The sequence below is a fragment of the Erythrolamprus reginae genome, chromosome 6, assembly GCF_031021105.1.
Source record: "Erythrolamprus reginae isolate rEryReg1 chromosome 6, rEryReg1.hap1, whole genome shotgun sequence".
In the NCBI taxonomy this organism is placed as follows: domain Eukaryota; kingdom Metazoa; phylum Chordata; class Lepidosauria; order Squamata; family Dipsadidae; genus Erythrolamprus; species Erythrolamprus reginae.
In genome coordinates this window covers 12,575,726-12,593,943 of record NC_091955.1, presented here as the reverse complement: position 1 = coordinate 12,593,943, position 18,218 = coordinate 12,575,726, and the positions used below count along the sequence as shown (strand labels likewise).

Below are 18,218 nucleotides of genomic sequence, written 5' to 3'. Positions count from 1 at the left end.
GATTTTGGTGTTTTGGGCAGTGTGGGCAGGTGTTAAGTCCTGCTTGAAAACGATGTCAGCATCCCCATAAAACCTGTCTGCAGAACAAAGCATTAAGTGCTCCAAAATCTGATAGATGGCTGTGTTGACTCTGGACTTAATGAAGGACAAACACCAGCAGGTGACATGGCTCCCCAAATCAACACAGACTCTGGAAACTTCACACTGGACTTCAAGCATCTTGCAAGGTGTGCCTCTCCATTCTTCCTCCATACTCTGGGTCCTTGGTTTCCAAATGAGATGCAAAGGTTTCCACGGTCTGGGTTGATTCGTCTGGCTAGCATCTTTTGGTTAGCTTCAGCACATTATTTAAACCCTGGTTAGGGCTTAAAAAAAACTTATTTGGAGCGAGTAGCAATGAAAAAGCTTGCAAAGACTTAGGGCTGGGGAAAAAAAAAATCTTCCAAGAGAGTAACAATGAAAAAGCCTGCAAGCTGGTAAGAGCAGGGACATTAGCAACTTGTTAGGGCTGGGGGGAAAAAAGCTTTTAAAAAAGCTATAATCAGAGTATAAGACACACCCAACTTTTCAGCCTCTTTTTTGGGGGGGGAGGGAGGTGCATCTTATACTCAAAAAAATACGGTAGTTAGATCAGAATTTAAGGCATGGAACACATTTCCATAATAGAAGATTAGAAACATAGAAGATTGACGGCAGAAAAAGTCCTCATGGTCCCTCTAGTCCAGTGTTTTTCAACCAGTGTGCCGCGGCACACTAGTGTGCCGTGAGACATGGTCAGGTGTGCCGTGAAGCTCAGAGAGAGAAAGAAAGCAAGAGAGAGAGAGAGAAAGAGAAAGAAAGCAAGAGAGAGGAAGAGGGAGAGAGAGAGAGAACAAGAGAGAGAGAAAGAAAGCAAGAGAGAGAAAGAGAGAGAGAAAGAAAGCAAGAGAGAAAGAGAGAAAAAAAGCAAGAGAGAGAAAGAGGGAGGGAAGGAGAGAGAGAGAAAGACATAGAGGGAGGGAGGGAGGGAGAAAGAGCAAAAAAGAGAGGAAGGAAGAGAAAGAAAGAGGGATGGAGAGAGAGAAAGAAAGGAAGGAAGGAAGAGAAAGAGGGAGAGAGAAATAGAGCGAAAGGAAGGAAGTGAGATAATTTTTTTGTCCAATTTTTTTTAGCCCACCCCACCCCCCCTCGCCCCACTCAATGTGCCCCAAGGTTTCGTAAATGTAAAAAATGTGCCGCGGCTCAAAAAAGGTTGAAAATCACTGCTCTAGTCTGCCATTAATATTAATATTAATATTATTTATTAGATTTGTATGCCGCCCCTCTCCGAAGACTCGGGGCGGCTCACAACAGTAATAAGAAACAGTCTAATAATGGGACAAATCTAATAATAAAAAATATATTAAAACCCCAACAATTAAAAACCATACAGCACATACATACCAAACATGAAATATAAAAAGCCTGGGGGAGATGTCTTAGTTCCCCCGTGCCTGGCGATACAGGTGGGTCTTGAGTAACTTGCGAAAGACAAGGAGGGTGGGGGCCGTTCTAATCTCCAGGGCGGAGTTGGTTCCAGAGGGCCGGGGCCACCACAGAGAAGGCTCTTCCCCTGGGGCCCGCCAAACGACATTGTTTGGTCGACGGGACCCGGAGAAGGCCAACTCTGTGGGACCTTATCGGCCACTGGGATTCGTGCGGTAGAAGTTGGTTCCGGAGGTATTCTGGTCCAATGCCGTGTAGGGCTTTAAAGGTCATTACCAACACTTTGAATTGTGACCGGAAACTGATCGGCAGCCAGTGCAGACCACGGAGTGTTGTAGAAACGTGGGTGAATCTGGGAAGCTCCACGATAGCTCTGGCGGCCGCATTCTGCGCAATCTGAAGTTTCCGAACACTTATACTATTTCCTGTGTTTATCCCAGGCATGTTTAAATTTAGTTACTGTGGCTTTACCAACCACGTCTGCTGGAAGTTTGTTCCAAGCATCCACTACTCTTTCAGTAAAATAATATTTACTCACATTGCTTCTGACCTTTCCCCCAACTAACCTCTGATAACACAGTGAGATGAAAAACCTACCTTCACTGCTGATCACCAATCTTCTATTTTTGCCATACAAATAATGTGAGGAATTGTCCAAGAGATGTACCCAACAGATGGTAGCCATGAAAACGCAACTCACATAAAAACCAGATAAGAGTTTTGATCACATCACAACAACCATTAACTCGATTGTATAGACTCTACTCCAGGGGTCTCCAAACTTTTTACACAGGGGGCCAGTTCACTGTCCCTCGGACTGTTGGAGTGCTAGACTATAAAAAAAAATTATGAACAAAACCGTATGCACACTGCACATACCTTGTTTTAAAGTAAAAAACAAAATGGGAATGTACTATTTAGAGGGGGGAGAAGGTCTGAAATTCATATATGTTTATGTTTTGTTTTTAATTTTCTTTTGTTGACATCTGATTGGCTATACAAGGTTTTCTTGGCTTATGAAAAATGTATAAAGAAAGAAGGAAGCACTTTGGCATAATGGTTGATAAGTTAGAAATATAATTGGTGTTGCACTTTTTGAAGGAACATTAAGGAGGAAATTTAATTAAAAGAAAATGAATGTAACTGGATGACAAAATTAGAAAAAAACCTTTTGCAACTTTTTTGATGATTGATATTAGTTACTAACAAAATACTGCATTTTATTCATGGAAAATTAGATGGTACACTGTGTTGTTTGAATGTATGTTGAGAGAAAAATTAAAAAAAATTACCCCCCACCAAAACAGTCCTTCCTTCCTCTGTCCCTCCATTCATTTCATTCTTCCTTCCTTCCTTCCCTTCTTCCTTCCTTCCCTTCTTCCTTCCTTCCTTCCCTCCCTCCCTTCTTCCTTCCTTGTTCCCTCCATTTCTCCTTCCTTCCTTCCTTCCTTGTTCCCTCCATTTATCCTTCCTTCCTTCCTTGTTCCCTCCATTTATCCTTCCTTCCTTCCTTCCTTGTTCCCTCCATTTCTCCTTCCTTCCTTCCTTGTTCCCCCCATTTCTCCTTCCTTCCTTCCTTGTTCCCTCCATTTCTCCTTCCTTCCTTCCCTCCTTCATTCCTCTCCACTTCTCCTTCCCTCCCTCTCTTTCCCTTTTCTTTCTTTCTCTCTCTCTTTTCCCTGTGCTCTTGTCACTCACTCACCGGTGGACCGGATAAATGGCCTCAGTGGGCCGCATGTGGCCTGCAGGCCATAGTTTGGGGGCCACTGCTGTACTCCATGGACACTAGGACATTTGTTTCTGGTCTTAATTTGTATCTCTTTCCTTTTTCCATTAGAGTCAGACATGAGAAGACGGATACTATTCGCTGCATTAAATCCTGTCGACCAAGTGATGCCAACTGTATCTTAGACCCTGTCCACACAATTTCCCACACCGTTATATCTCTGCCCACTTTCCGGGAGTTCACAAAACCAGAAGGTAATGCTCCATATAAAATTATCCAGAGGAACATCACCTATTCTGGGGTGATGATGTTGGAAGTGATGATAGTTTCAGGTATCTTGAATTCCTTACTACCCAGTGTTCTGTCGGGCTCTCTGGTAGACTCCTCCCAAAAATTCACAGGTACAAATTTCAGACACACACACGCGTTTGAAAATTCAAAACAATGTTCTTTATAATGAAAATTCACTTAAACCAAGCCCTCTTTTGGTATAGCAAAGAGCACTCATCTCCAAACAAACTGGTAATTTGTACAAGTCCCTTATCAGTTCTGTGATACTTAGCTTGCAGCTGTGAGGCAATTCACAGTCCTTCTTCTTTCACAAAGTGAAACACACTTTGCTCTGGTTTAGTTTCAAAGTGGGGGAAAATCAGCACACAAAAGGTCAAAGTCAGTAAAGCAGTCACGAAACACAACGATCAGATAATCCACAATGGCCAAACCCACAGGCTGCTCTTTATAGCAGCCTCACTAATTACCACAGCCCCACCCAACCACAGGTGGCCTCATTTTCTTTGATAATAATCTCTCAGTTGTTGCTGCCTATGCATCGCTCTCCGCATGTGTGGCTGTATCATTAACTCTTGTTCTGAATCCAAGGAGGAGCTAGATAATTGATCTCCTTCTGAGCTGTCTGCCACATTCTCCTCCCTGTCACTCATGTTTTCTTGGTCAGAGGAGCCTTCATCAGCAGATTCCACCGGGGGCAAGACAGGCCTGCAGCATGTAGATGTCTCCTCCACATCCACAGTCCTTAGGGCAGGAGCTGGGCCAGAGCTAACCACAACACCCAATAAGACTGGATTGTGCTGAGATGAGTAGAATGACAACGAGGCTTAAAGATAGACAGGATTCTGAGTACTATAAGGTTTGGATCAAGTGTTACAAATGGATAGAAAATGAGTATAGCTAGAGTCGGGAATAAAATAAATACAATAAGAGTAGAAAAGATAAGAAATAATTTAACCCAGATAACGAAATTAGAATTGCAAGGAATTAGTAAATAGTAGTATTAAAGTATATAGTGTTCCCTCGATTTTCACGGGTTCAAACTTCTCAAAGAGCCTATACCACCTTTTTTTTAAAAAAAAAAATTTAAAAATACTTCGCAGGTTTTTTTCTATACCACGGTTTTTCCCGCCCGATGACTTCACATGTCATCGCCAAACTTTCATCTGCCATTGCAGATTGGCCGAAATCTCAGCCAATCAGCGTTGTTATCGCAAAAAATATATATTGTTAATAGATAATTATGTTTATAAATATATGGATCACTAAGTGTCTTATTCAATGGTGAGTACCAGTAATAATGGTGAGTAAATGGTTGCTAAGGGAATGGGAAATGGTAATTTAGGGGTTTAAAGTGTTAAGGGAAGACTTGTGATACTGTCCATAGCCAAAAATGGTGTGTTTACTTCCGCAATTCTACTTCGCAGAAATTCGACTTTCGCGGGCGATCTCGGAACGCATCCCCTGTGAAAATCGAGGGAACACTGTATACCAAAATTAAAAATAATAATAATATCTTTAAGGTGATGTAAAAACAGGGAGAGAGCACTAAGGAAATAGGGTTTTTAAAAAAATACTGTATCAACAGTTTGCCAAATAAAAAGGTGTTTTTTTTCTTTTTAAAGTAGAAGTCACTCGAGGAATGGTCAAGAAAGTGAGGGAGGAAGTAGGTTTTTTTGAGAAGGTTAAAGATGGAAAGGAGATAGGAAGGAAGGAAGGAAGGAAGGAAGGATGGAGAGAGGCGAAAGAAGATAGATGGGAGAGATGAAGAGTGTATGAAGGGAGTGAGAAAACAAGACTTGAATGCAGATTGATGGTTTATCAATAAGAAAGAGGTGTAAATATGAATATAGAAATGATTAGGAACATGGATTTAGGCACAGCATACCCATCCAATGATAGGCCTGTAAGTTATATGCATTGACATTTGTATGAACATATGTGAAAAAAAATTTAAAAAAAACTTTTTGCAAAAAAAAAAAAAAGACTGTTGAGTACACTACTTACAATTGGAAGCCTTTATAATCCAAAATCTCTAAAAGAGGCAAGATGGAGGAAGTCCTATGTTATTAAGAGAACCTCCATCCTATGAGTGACACACAAAAAGTGATTCCTACAATATTCCTTCCTTTTAGCTTATCTAATTAGCTGCTAATTGGGTTCCAGAATGAGATTCTGAAATTTTAGGTTCCTTGTTGGATCAAGTTACAAATATTCCAGTCAGGGGGAAAACATTGTTTTTTCTCCCCAAATAAATAATAATAATAATAATAATAATAATAATAATAATAATAAATAATAATTTATTAGATTTATATGCTGCCCCTCTCCGAAGACTCGGAGCGGCTATAGTGCCAGTGTCTTATCCTGTTGTTATATTCTTTAACTAAATGGGTCCAATAGGCAATTGGTTAAATCTAACGCATGTCAATAGAATAGAATAGAATAGAACAGTATAGAATAGAATAGAATAGATTAGAATAGAATAGAATATAATTATTTATTGGACAAGTGTGATTGGACATACAAGTACATTAAAATATATATATACATTTGTCAAGAATCATGAGGTACAACACTTAATGATTGTCATAGGGGTCAAATAAGCAATGAGGAAACAATCAATATTAATAAAAAATCTTAAGGATACAAGCAACAAGTTACAGTCACACAGTCATAAATGGGAGGAGATGGCAGTTATTTCCCGTTGCGACTTGAAGCAGTAATCCTTATGCTTTCTCTCCTCAGAGATTATTTTCCTTCGTGCCATCACTCCAGCCTACCCATCCAATGATGCTGACATCATATTTGATATAACGGAAGGAAACCTACGGGATTCTTTTGACATCATCAAGCGCTATTCAGATGGCATGACTGTGGGTAAGGCATTCCTCTTTTGGGTTGTAGCTCTTACCGTTGATGGTTTTGATATGATATTCCAGCATCCATCTGTCCATCCACTCTCCCACCCATCTATCCACCAACTATCCATCTATCCACCCATCCATCCATCGATCTATCTACCAAACATTCATCTATCCATCCTTCCTTCCCTCCTTCCCTCCATCCATCCATCCATCCATCCATCCACTCCCCCATAGAAACATAGAAGACTGATGGCAGAAAAAGACCTCATGGTCCATCTAGTCTGCCCTTATACTATTTCCTGTATTTTATCTTAGGATGGATATATGTTTATCCCAGGCATGTTTAAATTCAGTTAGTGTGGATTTACCAACCACGTCTGCTGGAAGTTTGTTCCAAGGATCTACTACTCTTTCAGTGAAATAATATTTTCTCACGTTGCTTTTGATCTTTCCCCCAACTACCCATCCATCCACCCACCCATCCATCTGCCCACCCACCCACCCACCCACCCACCCATCCATCCACTTACCCACCAATCCAGCCAGCCAGCCATGCACTCTTCCACTCATCTATCCACCACCCACCCACCAATCCATCCATCGATCTATCTACCAAACATTCATCTATCCACCCTTCCATCCATCCATCCACTCACCCAATCCATCTGCCCATCCATCCATCCATCCATCCACCCACTCACCCACCCACCCACCCATCTATCTATCTATCAATCATCCATCTATCCACCCACCCACTACTATATGAAGAATGGTTTCAGGAACTGGGCGTGGCAAGTTTAATGAAAAGAAGGACCAGGGGAGACATGATAGCAGTCTTCCAATATCTCAGGGGTTGCCACAAAGAAGAGGGAGTGAAGCTATTCTCCAAAGCACCCGAGGGTAGGACAAGAAGCAATGGGTGGAAACTAAACAAGGAGAGAAGCAACCTAGAACTAAGGAGAAATTTCCTAACAGGTGGAACAATTGATCAGTGAAACAGCTTGTTGCAAATGCTGGAAGTTTTAAAGAAGATGTTGGATAACCATTTGTCTGAAGTGGGTTTCCTGCCTAAGCAGGGGGTTGGACTAGAAGACCTCCAAGGTCCCTTCCAACTCTGTTATTCTACTCTACTCTACTCTACTCTACTCTACTCTACTCTACTCTACTCTACTCTACTCTACTCCACTCCACTCCACTCCACTCCACTCCACTCCACTCCACTCCACTCCACTCCACTCCACTCCACTCCACTCCACTCCACTCCACTCCACTCCACTCCACTCCACTCCACTCCATTCCATTCTTGAACAAGAAAAACAAACCGTCCGTGTATTGCATGGGTAAATTTTAGAACCTGTCTTACAGCTCGGCCTGAAGATGGCGCTGTAGTCATGCTCATTCCAAATGTATTTCAAAATTTCTCCAGCAGATGTGGCTACTTGGTGCCAAAGGGGGAACATCTTCACGCAGGCTTCTAAGCTTTGGGGGGTGTTAAAGAAGAGCTGTTGGAAAATTAAAGACCTGCAAGATGACTTTCTACAAAGGGTGCTGATGCAAATGATACAATTGGGAATGAAAATCAATACATTTGCAACCCAATGGTTGATCATTATAAAGTCAGGCAGGGAGACAGACTGCATGTTTTAAGGGCCTCTGTATAAGAGCACAAGTTTTTAGGCGAGCTGCGTGTTACTTCTGTAACCATCTTCTTGCCCCTCTCAAATTTTCCAAGATGTCACATCTATCTTTCTGTCTGTCTGTCTGTCTGTCTGTCTGTCACCTGCTTCAATAGGAACTTAAGAAAAATAAAATTCAGAGTCCATTTCAAACTTCAAAAGTGAATTTATCTAAAGTCAGAACTGAAAGCAACGGAAGTAAAGCAGAAACTGAGAGAAAGGTGTGATACAAGTATATATGTGTGCTCTTATTGGTTTCTGGGAGGTATGTGGCAAGAGGTGGTCCCGTTAATTAATTAATTAATTAATTAATTAATTAATTAATTAGTTAGTTAATTAGTTAATTAGTTAATTAGTTAATTAGTTAATTAGTTAATTAGTTAATTAGTTAATTAGTTAATTGGTTAATTGGTTAATTGGTTAATTGGTTAATTGGTTAATTGGTTAATTGGTTAATTAATTAATTAATTAAGTTAGTTAGTTAGTTAGTTAATTAGTTAATTAATTAATTAATTAATTAATTAATTAATTAATTAATTAATTAATTAAGTTAGTTAGTTAGTTAGTTAATTAGTTAATTAATTAATTAATTAATTAATTAATTAATTAATTAATTAATTAATTAAGTTAGTTAGTTAATTAATTAGGTTGGTTGGTTGGTTGGTTGGTTAGTTAGTTAGTTAGTTAGTTAGTTAATTAAGTTAGTTGGTTGGTTAGTTAGTTAGTTAGTTAGTCAAACAATTATAGGGTGGCAATTTGTACGAATTAAACATTAGATAAGTAATGATAAAAAGAAACAAAAGAAGACAGGGACGGTAGGCACAGTAGTGCGCTTATGCACGCCCCTTACAGACCTCTTAGAAAGGGGGAGAGGTCAATTGTAGATAGTCCAAGGTTAAAGGTTTTGGGGTTAGGAGTAGAAACCACAGAGTCAGGTAGTGCATTCCAGGCGTTGATTATTCTGTTGCTGAAGTCGTATTTTTTTGCAGTCAAGTTTGGAGTGGTTGACATTTAATTTAAATTGATTTTGTGCTCGTGTGTTGTTGCGGTTGAAGGTGAAGTAGTCGTTAACAGGTAGGACATTTTGGTATATGATTTTATGAACTATAATTAAGTCGGAATGGAGACGACGGCGACTGAACTCCTCTTCTTTATAGCCTGTAAAGTTAGTGGAAGAACAGAAGAATAGAGTTGGAAGGGACCTTTTAGGTCATCTAGTCCAGTGTTTCCCAACCTTGGCAACTTGAAGTTATTTGGACTTCAATTCCCAGAATTCCCCAGCCAGCAAAAGCTGGCTGGGGAATTCTGGGAGTTGAAGTCCAGATAGCTTCAAGTTGCCAAGGTTGGGAAACACTGATCTAGTCCAACCCCCTGCCCAAGCAGGCGACCCCCTACACCAGTGATGGTGACATGCACATGCGCAGAAGCAAAAAAATCACCAAAAATCACCAAAATCTCGCGCATGTGCACATCCACTGATGTAATTTGACTATCTGCACATGCGCAGAAGCCAAATGTCACTCCGGCGTGCGCGCCTGTCCACTGGTCACCCAGAGCTGTGTGCAGAGCTCAATTTCCATTACCAGTGTGGTGTTCCTCCTCCTCATTTTAGTAGGAACCTAATACTGCTTGGTGCCCAGAATAGTAATAGTAATAGTAATAGTAATAGTAATAGTAATAATTTATTACACTTGTATGCCGCCCCTCTCCGAAGACTCGGAGCGGATCACAACAAAATACAAAGCACAAATCTAATATTAAAAACAATTATAAAAACCCATTATAAAACAGTCATACCATCCAATTAAACCATACATAAAATAAAACAGCTAAGGGTCAGTTATGTCCCCCAAGCCTGGCAGCATAGGTGGGTTTTCAGTAATTTGCGAAAGGCAAGGAGGGAGGGGGCAGTCCTGATCTCTGGGGGGAGTTGATTCCAGAGAGCCGGGGCTGCCACAGAGAAGGCTCTTCTCCTGGGGCCCACCAGACGCCATTGTTTTGTCGACGGGACCCAGAGAAGGCCAACTCTGTGGGACCTGGGATTTGTGCAGCAGAAGGCGGTCCTGAAGGTATTCTGATCTGATGCCATGAAGGGCTTTATAGGTCATAACCAACACTTTGAATTGTGACCGGAAACTGATCGGCAGCAAGTGCAAGCCGTGGAGTGTTGATGAAACATGGGCATATTACGATACAGCAGCAAACTTGGCAACTTTAAGACTTGTGGACCAACTCATTCCTAGGTATGCCCATGTTACACCAACACTCCGCAGTCTGCATTGATTGCCGATCAATTTCCAGTCACAATTCAAAGTGTTGGTTATGACCTATAAAGCCCTTCATGACAACGGACCAGAATATCTCCGGGACCGCCTTCTGCCGCACGAATCCCAGCGACCGGTTAAGTCACACAGATTTGGCCTTCTCCAGGTCCCGTCGACTAAACAATGTCTTCTGGCGGGTCCCAGGGGAAGAGCCTTCTCTGTGGCGGCCCCGACTCTCTGGAACCAGCTCCGCCCAAAGATTAGAACTGCCCCCACCCACCTTGCCTTCCGTAAACTCCTTAAAACTCACCTTTGCTGTCAGGCATGGGGGAATTGAGGCATTCCCCCCTCCCCCGGGCCTATACAATTTATGAATGGTATGTCTGTGTGTATTTCTGGTTTAATCATGTGTTGTTGTTTTTTAATTTATTAGATTTGTTGTGAATTGTTTTATTATATGTTGTGAGCCGCCCCGAGTCTACGGAGATGGGCGGCATACAAATCAATCAATCAATCAATCAATCAATCAATCAATCAATCAATCAAACAAACAAACAAACAAATTGGCTGGAGAATTCTGGGAGTTGAAGTCTGCAAGTCTTAAAAGTTGCTAAATTTGGGGGGCCCTGTGATAAAAGGGATACGGGTGGACCAAGAGTTCAGCTGACTGCAGCACATCTTGAATATAAGAGGGGTGGCGCAGCAGGAAGATTGCAGTACTGCAAGCCACTGAAGCTGAGTGTAGATCTGTAGGTCAGCGGTTCAAATCTCATCACCGGCTGAAGGTTGACTCAGCCCTTCCATCCTTCCGAGGTGGGTAAAATGAGAACCCGGATTGTGGGGGCAATAGCCTAGCTCTGTTAAAAAAGTACTATTGCTAACATGTTGTAAGAGGCCCTGAATCTAAGGAGTAGGACGGCATAAAAATCGAATGAATGAATAAATCGGTGCAACAACTAAATGAACTAAAGAGGATCGTGTTTTCTTTCCTTTGCATCTCCGCTTGGAAAGTCTCACAGCTGATCCAGGAGGAGGGTAAACAGAAGTAAAGCCTCCGCTTGTTCTCTTTAAGCCTTTTTGCAGACTTTCGATTAGAAGGCTATTCAGTTTTCTCTCTCTCTCTCTCTCTCTCTTTCCCTCTTAAACCAGCTGTCAGGTAAGAATTCGTTTCCTGCCTGTACAGAAAGGTTTAATTAAAGCCTGGGGTATTAGAAGTCTTTCCCCCCTTAGCTCTATCTAAGTCTGTAATGCAGTGATGGGCTGTTGCCCCCACAAGGGGGGGGGGGACGGGGACGCAGTGGGCGGTGGTGGTAAGTTTATGCTCTATTTATTGAATACTTAATAGTTTTTTTTAATTGTCCTTCTTGCTCTAGTACCTTACTATGATCCTTCATTACTTTTAAAACAGCAAATAATTAGTATGTTTTTACCCATAAACGATTCAATCATTTTAATCATTAGTTAGAACTGAACTTTTATAGCAATTGAAGAAAATTGATCTACTTGCCTAACCTGTTATCATACTGAAACCTTGTGGGTTCAATACAAAACCTTAAAATGTGACTGTGCTCGTCCTCAACAAATAATGCCGTCTATCATTTGTCCTTTTTGTGGTTATTCAAATAATGTTGTGTGATTTGTATGCCGCTCCGAGTCTTTGGAGAGAGGTGGCATACAAATCTAATAAATAACAACAACAACGACAACTACAACGACAACAACGACAACAATAATAATAATAATGATGATGATGTGACTTAATCAACTGAAAAAGAATCCAAGCACCTATTTGAAAATGAATAATAATAATAATAATAATAATAATAATAATAATAATACAGTAATAATATATTAGATTTGTATGCCACCCCTCTCCGAAGACTCAGGGCGGCTCACAACAATAATAAAAAACAATATTATAGTGAAACAAATCTAATATTAAAAAAGAGACATATAAAACCCTATCATATTTAAAAACCAAACACACCAAACATAAAATATAAAGAGCCTGGGGGAAAGGTGTCTCAACTCCCCCATGCCTGGTGGTATAGATGGATCTTGAGTAGTTTACGAAAGGCAAGGAGGGTGGGGGCAGTTCTAATCTCTGGGGGGAGTGGATTCCAGAGGGCCGGGGCCGCCACAGAGAAGGCTCTTCCTCTGGGGCCCACCAAACAACATTGTTTAGTTGACGGGACCCGGAGAAGGCCAACTCTGTGAGACCTTATTGGTTGCTGGGATTCGTGCAGTAGCAGGTGGTTCCAGACGTATTTTGGTCCAATGCCATGTAGGGCTTTAAAGGTCATAACCAACACTTTGAATTGTTATCTTGGTCGATAAGCCATTCCCACCCAGTCACATGACCTTTAAGCCACCTCCAGTCACATGATTGTCAAGCCACTCCCACCTGGTCACATGACCACCAAACCACACCCAGACGATACCCATGCCCACAGTGTGGTAGTAATTTTTTTTGCAGCTTTTCACTACTGTAATACCACCTGTATTCAGGCAAGGCCACTAAGTCCTGCAAAGTAAAACTTTTATATCACATGCATGACTTTAGCTTGTAAAAATGGGACTTTGTGCATAAAAAGACTGATTTGAAATATCCATGCATGGATTCCTCGTTTGTTTTCAAGCTGCGTCGGCCGCGATAGAACAGGAACCAAAGCAATGCTCATCATGCCAGAGCAATTAAAAATGTTAACGCTGATCATTGCTGTTGTTGTTGTCTCTCCACTCACAGGGGTCGTTCGACAGGTGAAGCCCATCATTGGTCCTTTCTACGCCACCCTGAAGTTGGAGATGAACTATGTCATTGGAGGGGTCGTCTCGCATCGTAATGTGGTCAACGTGCACATCTTCGTGTCCGAATATTGGTTCTGATCGGCTGTTTAATGAAGAGAGAGTTCAAAACGAAGCTCTAACACGCTGGGAGGTTCATATTCATGGTCGGGAGAGGATTGGAGAGGAAGGACCACGAGTAGCCTTCTTTTCCAAGGATGTAATCTGGTTTCTAGCTTAATTGCAGGACAAATAGCAAACTATCTAAAATAGAAGTAGGATATCAATGCCTGTAAATTCACAGTAGTTAACGTTGTGTTGTATATACAGTATCATTTTGTTTTTGTATCTGGTAGGCCCTGAACCTCTCGTTGAGTTTTAATCTCAGTTATTTTGTTAAATGCTTGAGACTGGGTTGTGCAGATCTAAGTCTTGCTGTCTTTGAGGCTCCCCACTTCCTTGAATGTTTTACCTGGCTACGACTTCTTTTTTTAATTGTAGACTTTTTTTTAATTAAACAATCATCTTTATTTATTTATTTATTCGATTTTTATGTCGCCCTTCTCCTTAGACTCAGGGCGGCTTACAACATGTTAGCAATAACACTTATAACAGAGCCAGCCTATTGCCCCCAACAATCCGGGTCCTCATTTTACCCACCTCGGAAGGATGGAAGGCTGAGTCAACCTTGAGCCGGTGATGAGATTTGAACCGCTGACCTTCAGATCTACAGTCAGCTTCAGTGGCCTGCAGTACAGCACTCTACCTGCTGCGCCACTTTGGCTCTTGTCATCTGGAGTCAGACGTAACTCCAGCTGATTGGGTTTCTTCCCCATTATTCTAGTGACCAACGGTAGTAAGTCCAGAGGATTGCTTAGTAATACAGGGTTATTCAAAAAGAATGAACCTTCATGATGCAATCTTTTATTAAGGAAATGTAATATAGTGTTCCCTTGATTTTCGCGGGGGATACGTTCCGAGACCGCCCGCGAAAGTCGAATTTGCGCGAAGTAGAGATGCGGAAGTAAATACACACTATCAACAGTACCACAAGCCTTCCCTTAACACTTTAAACCCCTAAATTACCATTTCCCATTCCCTTAACAACCATTTACTCACCATTATTACTGGTACTCACCATTGAATAAGACACTTAGTGATCCTGATACTTAGAAACATAATTATTTATTAACAATAATTATTTTTTTTGCGATAAAAATGCTGATTGGCCGAGATTTCGGCCAATCAGCAATGGCAGACGAAAGTTTGGTGATGACGTAGGATGTCATTGGGTAGGAAAAACCTTGGTATAGAAAAAAGAACGTGAAGTATTTTTTAATTAATATTTTTTGAAAAACCGTGGTATAGGCTATTCGAGAAGTTCGAAGCTGCGTAAATCGAGGGAACACTGTACAAATCTCCAACCAAGTCACAAGTATTCTATTCACAATCAACTTTTATTTCCTGTCTTACAAGTAGTAGTAGGTTCCCACCAGAACGGTAAAGGATGCCACACTATAGCAAAAGTTGAGGTGTGCGCCCACAGAAGCTCTGGGAGGACATTTTTGGCTTGCAGAGAGCCTCCAGTAAGATAGGGGAGGGCGTTTTTAACCTTCCCCATCTCCAGGGAAGCCTTTGGAGCCTGGGGAGAGCGAAACATGAGCCTACTGGGCCCACCAGAAGTCTGGAAACAGGCCATTTCTGGTCTCCAGAGGGCCTCTGGGGGGCTGGGGAAGCTGTTTTCGCTCTCCCCAGGCATTGAATTATGGGTGTGGGCACTCGGGCAAGCGCGATAGCGTGCACACACACTCGTGTGGAACCCGAGGGAAAAAAGGTTCGTCATCATTGGGTTCGATCAGTGTTTCCCAACCTTGGCAACTTGAAGAGATCTGGACTTCAACTCCCAGAATTCCCTAGCCAGCGAATGCGAAGTGAAATGGGTGCATTTTTAAGTTGTCATGGTTGAGAAAGACTGATTTATGGTTGTTACTAAGGGGATGCCCATGAATCTAGACTCACTCTTTGGGTCACATTATCTGTACAGTGGTACCTCATCTTACGAACGCCTCTTCTAACGAACTTTTCAAGATACGAACCCGGTGTTTAAGATTTTTTTGCCTCTTCTTCCGAACTATTTTCACCTTACGAACCCAAGCAGCTGCTGCTGGGATGAAGGGGTTTCTTTTTTTCCCCCTTTTTGAAGAAAGAAAAGGGAGGGGCTGCTTGGAGTAGGAAACATTTTGCAGAGAACAATGCTTGCAAAGGCACTGAAAGGGTGTCTTTTTAAGAAAGAAAAGGGAGGGGCGCCCCCCTTGCCTTTCTTCCTTCCCACTCACCCTTTAGCCTAGCCTTGCTTCTTCCACCCGCCCCCTTTAGCTGCTCCTCCCTGCCCTTCTCTCTCCTCCCTTCTAAAGTTTGGGATTTTCCTGAAGGTGCATTATTTGCTTTTACATTGATTCCTATGGGAAACATTGTTTCATCTTACGAACTTTTCACTTTACGAACCTCCTCCTGGAACCAATTAAGTTCGTATGATGAGGTACCACTGTACTTTCTTTTTGGTTCAAGTCATGCTCCATCCTCAATGGCCAAGTTGATCAAAAAGAAGGATTGATGGCAGGAGAGCCTTATTATATTATACCGTACTTTTGTCAACTGCAGATTCTCCATAAACTATACACAAACGTTTGTGAATATTCCCAACAGTTTCTTTCTCTGCAGTGAGAAATTCAGTGATGACACGCTGCTTGTAACATACATCACTTAAAGACACCATTTCAAAACATTGCTGCCACTACGCTATCTGTCTGAAGAAACACAAAATTTACACATGTACCCCTGATAATTCAAATAATGTATATCTAAAGTTTCGCATTTGTACCATTACTGTAGGTTGAGAAAAAAAATTGGTGCATTACTTTCAGGGCGACCCTCGTATGATCTTACTTTCTCTACCCGTGAAGCAATTTGGTTTGGGAGGATCCTGAAACCAGAAAATACATTTTTTAACAGATAGGAACAGATTGGAAAGTCTTTTCTGCAAATCCAAACCAAGTTGAACTTCTAGATCCTTCTGACCTTTTGAAATAATAATCCACCTCCTTTTTGCTCTTCAGTTTTAAACAATTTATGTAAATTTAAATTTAAATTTCTGTCATTGGTTGAGAATTCTAGGACGGTTTCTTCCAACACCTCTGGAGGACATTAATAATAATAACAACAAAGTTGGAAGGGACCTCGTGTTCTGTCGAACTCTCTGGTAGAATCCTCCCGAAAATTCACAGATACAAATTTCAGACACACACACGTTTGAAAATTCAAAACAATGTTCTTTATACCAAAAATTCAAATAGACTAAGCACTCTTTTTGTAAAGCAAAGAGCACTCATCTCCAAACAAACTGGCAATTTGTACAAGTCCCTTATCAGTTCTGAGATACTTAGCTTGCAGCTGGGAGGTAATTCACAGTCCTTCTTCTTTCACAAAGTGAAACATACTATGCTCTGGTTTAGTTTCAAAGTGGGGAAAAATCAGCACACAAAGGTCGAAGTCAGCAAGGCAGGAACGAAACACAACGATCAGATAATCCTCCACAATGGCCAAACCCACAGGCTGCTATTTATAGCAGCCTCACTAATTACCACAGCCCCACCCCCACCCAGGTGGCCTCATTTTCTTTAATAATACTGTCTCAGTTGTTGCTGCCTATGCATTGCTCTCTGCATGCGTGGCTGTATCATTAACTCTTGTTCCGAATCCAAGGAGGAGCTAGATAATTGATCTCCTTCTGACCTGTCTGTCACACTCTCCTCCTCCCTGTCACTCATGTCTTCTTGGTCAGAGGAGCCTTCATCAGCAGATTCCACCGGGAGCAAAACAGGCCTGCGGCATGTGGATGTCTCCCCCACATCCACAGTCCTTGGAGCAGGAGCTGGGCCAGAGCTAACCACAACATCTCGGAGGTCTTCTAGTCCAACTCCCTGCTTGGACAGGAGATCCTACACTACTTCAGACAAATGGTTACCCAACATCTTCTTTAAAACTTCCAAGTTGGAGCATTCACAACTTCTGGAGGCAAGCTGTTCCACTGATCAATTGTTCTAACTGCCAGGAATTTTTTCCTTAGTTCTAAGTTGCTTCTCTCCTTCATTAATTTCCACCCATTGCTTCTTGTCCTACCATCAGGTGCTTTGGAAAAAAGCCCGACTCCCTCTTCTTTGTGACAACCCCTGAGATATTGGAACACTGCTATCATGTCTCTGCTAGTTTAAGGAAAAGCCAGTTTACAGGGGCAGGCCTGTTTATAGAGGAAAATATCTTCTCATCACTTATTCCATTAGGTTTTCTAAACTTGCAAATTACATGCTTGCTTATTTATTTTAATGTGTACATCTGCTTGACTTGGAAAGCATTTGACCGAGGAGAGAAACATGACATCTTGGGGTTACTCATAATCAAGTTATAGCCATTTCCTCCCTTTCTTCTTTGCTAGATTAAATAGGAAAAAGACATTGGAAAATAATACATTCCTAGAAAATAAATATAGTTTTAATATGTTATTTTACAATTGCCAACAGCTTGGCCTTGATGTTCTAAGAATAGTGGCCAGTTTAAAGTTTACTGGGCTCTGCCTTTGTAGCACTCTGTGCCAAAAAAAGTAAATTAATTTTGCCTACCAGCGGAAAATATTGATATGCATCAGGGCCATATTGGATTTAAAATAATTACACACTCCAATAATTACACCAACCAAAGAAGGCTATTTATAGTTGTTACTAAGGGAATGCCCATGAACTTAGATTCACTCTTTAGGTCACATTATCTGTACTTTCTTTTTGGTTCAAGTCATGCTCCAGCCTCAATGGCCAAGTTGATCAAAAAGAAGGATTGATGGCAGGAGAGCCTTATTATATTATACACTATGGTGTCTGTTGTGGTTGGCTCTGGTCCAGCTCCTGCCCCAGGGAATGGGGAGGTGGATGCACGGGAAAATTCACCATGTCACAGGCCTGTGTTATTGCCGACAGAATCAGTTCAGAGTTTAGTTTCCTTGGACGAAGAAGAAGGTGGGAGTGACTTGGCAGAGGAGGGCTTGGCACACAGCCCAGGCAGTCAATCTCCCTTATCTTCCATTGATTCAGATGATGGC

At 41.6% G+C, this 18,218-nt stretch overlaps 1 protein-coding gene across 1 annotated transcript in view; it reads left to right on the top strand.

The window, feature by feature from the left end:
• The window catches only part of FBLN1 (fibulin 1), a 68,267-nt gene extending 54,664 nt beyond the window's left edge, over nucleotides 1-13,603 (top strand). Inside the window, exons 15-17 of the mRNA XM_070755263.1 lie at nucleotides 3,302-3,444; nucleotides 6,227-6,358; nucleotides 13,032-13,603. Coding sequence (XP_070611364.1) covers nucleotides 3,302-3,444; nucleotides 6,227-6,358; nucleotides 13,032-13,171 — 415 coding nt within the window. The 3' untranslated portion in view covers nucleotides 13,172-13,603. The remainder of the gene's footprint in view (nucleotides 1-3,301; nucleotides 3,445-6,226; nucleotides 6,359-13,031) is intronic.
• Nucleotides 13,604-18,218: the final 4,615 nt, after the last annotated feature.